General features: G+C 27.6%; 1 protein-coding gene across 2 annotated transcripts; it reads right to left on the bottom strand.

Moving 5' to 3' along the window:
* Positions 1 to 519: 519 nt before the first annotated feature.
* On the bottom strand, positions 520 to 5,869 carry LOC100785143 (cytokinin riboside 5'-monophosphate phosphoribohydrolase LOG1-like). Of its 2 annotated transcripts, none has more exons than XM_006595487.4 (7): positions 5,420 to 5,869; positions 4,843 to 4,940; positions 4,355 to 4,385; positions 4,169 to 4,268; positions 2,371 to 2,441; positions 1,522 to 1,668; positions 520 to 912 (listed from the first exon to the last, which is right to left on the bottom strand). In XM_006595487.4, exons 1-7 carry the CDS (start codon positions 5,549 to 5,551, stop codon positions 847 to 849), a joined length of 645 nt encoding a protein of 214 aa, XP_006595550.1. In that variant the 5' UTR covers positions 5,552 to 5,869; the 3' UTR covers positions 520 to 846. The 2 variants fall into 2 exon arrangements, with proteins under 2 accessions (XP_006595550.1, NP_001241594.1); NM_001254665.3 differs by having other exon boundaries at positions 1,522 to 1,665; positions 5,420 to 5,686.
* Between the last annotated feature and the right edge of the window lie 2,995 nt (positions 5,870 to 8,864).

Below are 8,864 nucleotides of genomic sequence, written 5' to 3'. Positions count from 1 at the left end.
TTTGTAAAATAGTGTTGGTGTTCTACAAATTTTGTAACTACTATAGGTTCTTTTAGAAGTCTTAGAGCATTTGAATTTGTTCCTTGTTTGTTGTTCTTGATTTGGGAGTTACTGCATGTATGTTTGAATTTGTTCCCTGTTTGTTGTTCCTGATTTGGGAGTCAGAACTATTTTACTCTTGCTTGTGTGTCATTTTTTAATTTGGAAGTGCTTTTTATTTTAACCTAAACATGTGTTGAATATCCAATACCTACATAATGATCCAGTCAACATCGGTCATTATGCTGGCACCGATTTAGAATATTATGGCTTTCTACATCGGGCAATTGACGAACGTTGTTGAAACGTTAATCTATCATCGACTATACATTTTGCATCGTCTATGCACCGTTTTTGAATGTGAATTTCTATTGATGTAGAAATTGCGCTTTCCACTAGTGATTGCATATTACATTTTCTTTTTAAGCGTAAGAAGTGATTCATACACAAAAGTTTATATAAACGGGTGTACTTTGTTAACGAACAAAAATAGAAAAATAGCTAAACGATTTAAGAACTGAATAATTGTTTGAAATAGCTATTTAGAAAGTACCCATCACTTGACTGAAGCAAGCTTTACTATATAGCACAGAATCTATAAGCACCGACGATTAATGATGGAAGTTTTCTGGTGTTACGTTCTTTGATCATACAGATCAGATTCTGATCGATCCGCGATAACACAATGTCAGCCATAAGGCTTGATTTGTATTGAGAAAGCTATTTTCTAATGGGGCAGAGAAAATATGTAGATTCGACTTGGTTAACTTCAAGTGTCTGAATTTGGCAATTTGCAGTGTTAACTGTTTATAACTGTTGGTTCATCTCCCAACTTTGCTTTGGTGCCACGCCACAGTGCTTCGGGACATATTCCTGGTAAAATCAGCAAGAAGATAACAAATAAACAACTCACATCAAATCAAATTGGATATATATGTTAATTATCACATGTTAGCCACATCTATAGATATTATAACAAACAAAAACAAACGAACAAAAAATTGTAGTAAAAGAATTATAATAAAATAAGTTGAACTTAATTATTCCATAAGTTAAAATTAACTCATAAGGTATAAGTTTTTTCATCTAATTTCTTAAAAATTATAATGTATAAGTTGGTTTTTTAAGTTATGTGAGAAATTCAATTCTATTTATCTTATTATTTTTTTTCCTATAATTAAGTGTTCAATGAAAAACTTATCGAAACATATATATTCTTATTCTTTATCTCCTACATTTTTTTTATTCTCCTAATTCTTACATAAAGTCACATCAAATGACAAGAAAAATAAAAGGAAAACAATGAAATGCTTATGTTAGGTATGAATGTGTGTTATCATAAATAACATCGTGAGCTATTTGAATGAAGTTCAAGAAGGTATGATTTGCAAAACAATAAATTTAGTTAGAGCATGTGGCTGTATGAGATTGAAAATGGAAAAAATTGGGAATTGATTGTATTATATTTATATATGTAGGTACCTCAAGCTTGGAAATGAGGTCTTGGGCAGTTTGGGCAGAGACAATAATGTGACGGGCAGCGGGTGTAATGAAACCTTGGTCTACAGCATTGTCCATGAATGACAGCAACGAGTTGTAGTAGCCATCAACGTTCAACAACCCCACCTGCTTCATTTTCCCATTTTCCCCATTAATCATTCATTTCCAATGATTATGACCTGAGTTCTGTCTTTTCTTTATCATCATCGACCCATTATAAATATATACATATGCCATATATTAGTTAATACTTAAAATTTCAAAACTAATTTATTGTATTTTACATGTGATGTGAGAGCTAGGATAGGACATGTCAGAAATCAAAATATTCCTTCACATAGGGTTTAATTATAGACTTAAATATATATATATTTTTTATGTTATGATTTAGTGTTTTTTTAAGAAAAAAATTATTTTAATCCTTATTGTGTTTGTCTTATTTTTTTCTTCTTGAAAATGCTTCATATAACACTTTGAAAAAATATCATCAAAAGTATTTTAAGGATGAAAAATAAAATAAATTTTTTATAAGGATTAAAATAAAATAAAAAATTATAAAAAAATGCTGAATTACAAGAAAAAAGATTTAAACCTTAAATTATATATTAAAGTGATTATAGTGTGTGTCACATTTGTAATGGGTTTTAGTCTTTTCGATACGTGCCCAAGCTTACAGTAATGTTTCTTTGATACGAACTTATAATAATGAAAGTTTTAGTCTAGTCACTTTAGGTACATTTGCACTTTCTATTTTCTAGCTCTTCCTTAAATACTAATATTTAATATGCTAAAAAGAAAACCCATGAAGGGATTTGATTTTCAATATCTTACGGGTTTATCGTGGATTCCTAGTTGAGCCCAGGTGATCACTTCAAGTAGTTCTTCCAGGGTGCCATATCCACCTAAAGGAATACAAATTTTCAATAAAATCAGTATATTATATTCTTTCTTTTTTGTACATTAAAGGCTTTTTCTATAACTATATATGCAAATGCAATAAAAATGCATAAATTGAAACTTCAGAACCGCTGCAGGAATCTTATTAATTGTAGCATACAGTTGGTAGTTATGATCCGTTATTGATAAGGATATATTGAGAAGCTATTTTCTATGCGCGGAACACGGGACAACAAAAGATATTTGCCTCCATTTTTTTTTTTATTTAAATTATGATGAGAACTTCAAAATTTAAATTTAAATTGTTTGACTATTTTTATAATTTTTTTTCCTTAAAAGAGACTATTAAAAGAAAATAAAAGTGCAGATGACAGAGAGAAAGAGAAAGGAGAGAGTGATGAAGATCTTAGAAAAGATAGAGAAAGAAAAGTCATTTTTTTAAATTAAGTTTCTTCGCCTAATTATTACTTTTATAAAAAAATCACTCGTTTTTTATTTTTATTTTTATAAAAATTAATCTACTTAGCTATTTTAAGAGTTTTCCAAAAAAATATATTTGATCTGCTTTTTCTTTTAAAAAAAGAAAACCCCAAAAAAAAGTTTAAACAAGCACTAAAGGGGAAAAAATAATACATGTTTAAAATTTTAGGAAATCAGTAAAATAAATTTTATTAAGAAAATGATATTGAATTTATCTTATAGTATTCAGTGCGTAATATAAAAAGGGACCACAAAAATTGACTAATACTTTGATAAATATATTAATTTTTTAAGTGCTTCAAAAATAGAAGGCGAGAAGAGGATTTTTATTATTATTATTATTATTATTATTATTATTATTATTATTATACGAGGCTTTTAATTAAGCTTAGATGAAGAGGAAGGCCAAACCAATTTATTTACTATATATTAGTTGTACATAAACAGTTCAAACTCAGCACTTGTCACCAGTGCGACGTTCAACTTAATTTCCTTTAAGTTACGTTTTATGTCTGCATTCGTTATTATTAGTCTTTCAATTACTTTTAATTTTAACCTTTCACCTTTTGAATTTGAGAAATTTATTTTTGTAAATAATAATAATAATAAGAATAAGAAAAGTATTTATCATCCAGGCTCTGTCATTGATGAGAAGCTTGATCATTCATGAAATATTCATAACAGGAACTTTTTGTACTGGTGAAAGGATAAAATGCTTTGAGATGGTTAAGAAACATATCCACATATTATAATTAAGGAATATACACATCAAAATAAAATTTTAATAGGAAACTAAATGAAATATAAAATTAAATTATTTTTAAAAGATAAAAAAATTTAAAAAGTTCCATGTGACGATTTTATTGAGAGTTTTTATCTTATAAATAACTAGATAAATTATAATTAAATATATTTAAATAAAAACATAAAATTTATATCATTCATCACACAAATACTAATAAAATATATATAGAGAAAGAGAAAGAAAAATAAATGTAAAAATATAAATAAAAAATAAAAAATATCAATATGGCCATACCTTATAGATTTTATTATTTAAATATAGATATCAATTCCTACTTAATATTTAGGAAGGAAAAGAATAAATAATATGATGTAGGCAGTTGAAAGAAAGAATGTGTGGGCAAAATTGATAAATTGAATAGTAGTTATCGCAGAAAAGGTGAGAATCTGTGCAATCACATCATATTGATAGATAATTGAGAAGAAAGAAAGAAAGAAAGAGATGAACCTGGCAGTGCAATAAATGCATCGGCTTCTCTCGCCATTTCTGCCTTGCGTTGGTGCATACCCGACACTGCCCTCACTTCTCCTACACTCTCCCCCGTTATCTATTTTTTTATTTTTTTTATCCATCAATTCACATTTCTAGTTATAATTAATTCATCAATTTAATTATTTATTAAAAATAAAATACCTCTATTGGCATAAGAGTAGTTGGAATGACCCTGCAATAATATTAATATTAATAGGAGATAAGAATGTTCAAAATTCAATCAAATCGATTATATTTTTTTATATTTAATTTCAACAATTTTTTATTTAAAAACTAAATCATATCGCATCGCAAATACCTTATTTCAAATGTTATGTGGATACAAGCTTTTTAACACACAAAATTCATGTTATTTTGATTTGGAGTCACAATTTTTTTTTATTATACATGGCATATCATTTTTTTTATGGGGAAGTGAGATCATTCATACATTTAGGATACAACTTTGACACTAATAGAAAATGAATCACTATGATAAGGAAAAGTGTGATTCAAAGAGATAAAAATTGAAACAGACAAATATGATTTGATTGGCGAATCCGAAAAAAAAATAAGAAGGAAGAAAGGTTCTTCACATTCAACATCATATGAGAAGTGCAGAAAGAAACAGACAGCGAAAGAATATTTACCCTAACACGTGGCGTCCACCATCAAACACAACTTGTGAGATTAAACCCATCAACCCAATACTCCCTCCTCCATAAACCAAGTCGATGTTCCTCTCCACCTGCATCCAATCCTCATTTCGTCATCAATCTAATTCATTAATTAAACTCATAGTAATAATTAACTAATGACCCTTCAATTATCTAAGGGTTATTATAAATACATATTGGGTTCCCTGATTACCGATTACTAATTAATATTCCAACTGATAAAAGATTTTAATTAGCCAAAGGAATTACTCTGATTTGGTACATAGTTTGAAGAGAATTGATTGGTGACAAAATAAGTTGTGTGATAGTCTTCTTTTATTGATTAATATTAGTTGTTAAAATGTTAATTTTGTTAGAAGGAGACTCTATTTTTTTTTCCTTAATCATTTAATCCAATTTATATCTCCATTGTGTATAATAGTATATGGTCTAATGATAAAAAGAATAAATAAATGAAGAAGTGATGATTGGAGACAAAAAAAAAATGATTTTGTCTGAATTGAAGAAGAGAGAAATAATAATAATAGAGAAGTGTATGTTGTGACATTACAAGTTGTTTGGCGAGTTGGATTGCAGCGTGTTGGTAGCTGGGGTTCTTGCCATGGCTGGTGTCACAGAACACACAGATTCGTCTGAACCTAGACGACTTCATCATTTTCATGGCTTGCTGTTCAATTTCCATAAATTAATAATAAAACTGAACAATTGTATCTATTGATTTTGGATAGCTAGAGGGTGGGTGAATGAGCTAAGAGAAGTTGAAAATTAATCAGAGAAGAATTGAAGAATGGAGAGGGAGCAATCTTTTTTTGAAAACAAATGCACCAAAAGTGATAGATAATCTCTTAAATAAATAAATCTCAGAATCAGATCCATCTTCTATGCCCCCTTCCCACACACAAACACGATAATAATATCGCATATCAATGTCTGCAATGCATCATATCTTACATCATTCTCTCAATTTATCGTCATCTCCACTCGTGACATATTCTTCATTTTATGAAACTGATTTGAGTTCCTCTATCCTTATATTTTTCTTTTCTTTTTGAATTTTGTATTTTGCATTTTTCTAATTTAATTAAAAAATGCAAACAGTTCCAGACTTTTAATAATCACAAAGTCTCTTATCATTTAAGAATCGAGATCAATAAGCATTTATATACCCCTCTTCCATAAACCACACTAAACAATCTTCTGCCAAAAATAAAATTGTGTAGACTTTCGAGCATCTAAACGAATAATATATACCTTAACTGGTGATCCTAACACGTCCTGTGAACTTGAGGACGGAAAATATCCCTTGCAAGATTAGGAAAGATCACCAATTTTATCAAGGATTTATAGCCAAATGTACATATTATCTACTAACAAAGAAAACATAAGAATTCTGTAAAAAGAAAAAAGAAAACATAAGAATCAAAACCCTAATCACAGTTAGTGTAAGCCCCCTATTGGTTGTTTGGACCGTTCAAGTATCCATAAATCATCACGTTAAAATGAAACATCATTTATTACTATTACTTTTGGAAACAAAAAAACTATTTCAATTTTGAATTTGAGAAATTAAGTATAAACTGTGTGGAATTTATGCAACTTGCCTTTGTACACTTTTGTGCAAAAATTGAGAGTTAAGAGCAATTTTAATTAGATTTAATTCAAATTTTTAATTTAAAAATGATTATGAATAATTTCTTATTTTTCTTCATATGTCAGAGTATATAATCTACTTAACAATCTCTAAAACCTAGCTGAGTGTTTTTTTTTTTTAATATTAAACTCATCCGTGACTAACCATGTTATGGGTCTGTCATTTTTTATATGAATAGAATAACATATTTTTATTTTATTTTATTTTTTAATCAACGTGATTAGAGTCTTAGGTTTTTCAATGGTACACGTGATATTCTCTTAAGTTTTAATTTTTTGATCGATCATGAGATCAATCATTGATCGGGTTTTAATCACATTTAAAGTTTAAGTTACACTTAAAATTTATTATTCCTTTTCAAAAGTGTATTATGTAAGAATTAAAAATTCTTTTTCTACAAATTTAACATATATTACCAACTATATTCATTGGACTGAACCGGATAATATTGGAATATAATGTTTGAGGAATATTTCTTTACTTTATTTATAAAATGATATTAAACTCATACTAAAAAAAATGATCCATCTGGCAAATGGATAAAAGTCCATCTTTTCACAGTTGCTAAGGAGTGTGGATCACTCTTTCCAATTTTCTTGCCAAGTTAAATGCTTCCATTTTGTGGATTTGTGGTCCTCTGTTTTCATTCTGAGGTATGATTTATTCCAAAAGAGTTAGGGATTGGATCCTTGTTTTAATATTTTGTAGAAAAAAGGAAAAGAGTTGAAGAGAAAAGAAAAGATGCACTGATCTAATTACATTTCGCTTTCAATTTCATTCATAGCCTTCCACGTATTTAAACCTTGTCAAAAACACATGCATTCTTCTCACAAGTAGGCCGCAGACGCAGTTTCCATTACCTTAGAATAGTGTTTCAATCTAGAACTTTACCTTTCTAGTTTACCAAAATAAGACGATATTATATCTCTTAAGTTTAAAATTTTTATCTATAATATTAAAATATGATGACACTACAAAAAAAATTAAAGTTGAAATGTTCAAATTTAAGATACTTTCAAGTTTCAACACTTAAAAAAACAAGGGTGTATTCAATTTAGATTTTGAAGGATTTTAAAGAATTTTTTTTCATAAAAAAAGTCTTAAGGTATTTAATTAAGATATTTAAATGACATAAATAAGTCTTATAATATTTATTTAGAATTATTTTAAAAAATTAAGAATACAACGATATTTAATAATATTTAATTAAGATTTTTTACAATTTAAAAAAATATAAAAAAAATTGATGGATTTTTTTTAGTATGTATTTTGGTAGATTTTATGTGATTTTTCAATAGAAAATATACATCAAATAATTCCAAAAAACTTGAGACTTTCTTGGATTTTTGTTTCTTTTTCTCTTATTACTCATAATTTGTTTTTTCTTTCTTAAAGGTAATATAGACATTCATATATAATATTTCATAACTTTCAATACCTTAATAATTTTCAATCACATGTTTTTACCACGGTCATATACAGGTTGCTTTCCCTTTCTCTTACTCTTGTAACAACTTTTCATTATTAAAACAAAAATAGAGTCATTTGCTATGTATTATGAACAGGCAGACGTTTTGGCTCATGGGGACTCTATTTTTTTTTTAATATATGTAGTTGTTTATGACACTCCTTATGGCTTATTCAACTTTTCATTATTAATACAAATACAATCATTCTCAATTATATATTCAAATGTGAGTTTATTTCAACACTAGAAAGGCCCGCACACGTATCATTTTAAGAATGGTAGATCAAATTATCTGAAACTCATTTCATTTATTAAAACTTATTCATGAAATTGGTTATTATACAAAGCCAAAACTTATTCATGAAATTGGTTATTATACAAAGCCAAGACTCAACTAGGAACCTTGTATTCCTCATGGTACACTTGTCCTAGAGTGTGCCCTCCCTCATGATTTGTGGATGTTGTTTATTATAACCCGTCCATTATTTTGCTGTCTTAAAAAAATCATTTGTTGTGAAAATAATTGTAATAACGAAAACCAAATTTAGTGGCTTCTTTCAATTGTCAATTGAATAAGATTTATCATGCTCAAAAGTTGAATCGAATATGATATAAAAAAGGGTCACATGACTCATTTATTCTTTATGAAAAAAATTAAGGATATTAAAGGTTTGTTGGATTTTTATGAGAGGAAGAAGAATTTGTAGATTATCAATTTTTTTTATAGATTCTTATAATTTTGAATGTTTTCTAAAAATTTATGGAACCCTTGTAAATCCATAAAAAAATTCAAATCTTATGAATTGATGTTTTATAAATCTATTAAAATCTAAATTACAAAATTCAAAAATTAAAAATTTATTAAAAAAATTAAAA

The sequence above is a fragment of the Glycine max genome, chromosome 14, assembly GCF_000004515.6.
Source record: "Glycine max cultivar Williams 82 chromosome 14, Glycine_max_v4.0, whole genome shotgun sequence".
Taxonomy (NCBI): Eukaryota; Viridiplantae; Streptophyta; class Magnoliopsida; order Fabales; family Fabaceae; genus Glycine; species Glycine max.
The sequence above is the reverse complement of the archived record's forward strand: the minus strand, read 5'-3'. Positions and strand labels throughout refer to the sequence as shown.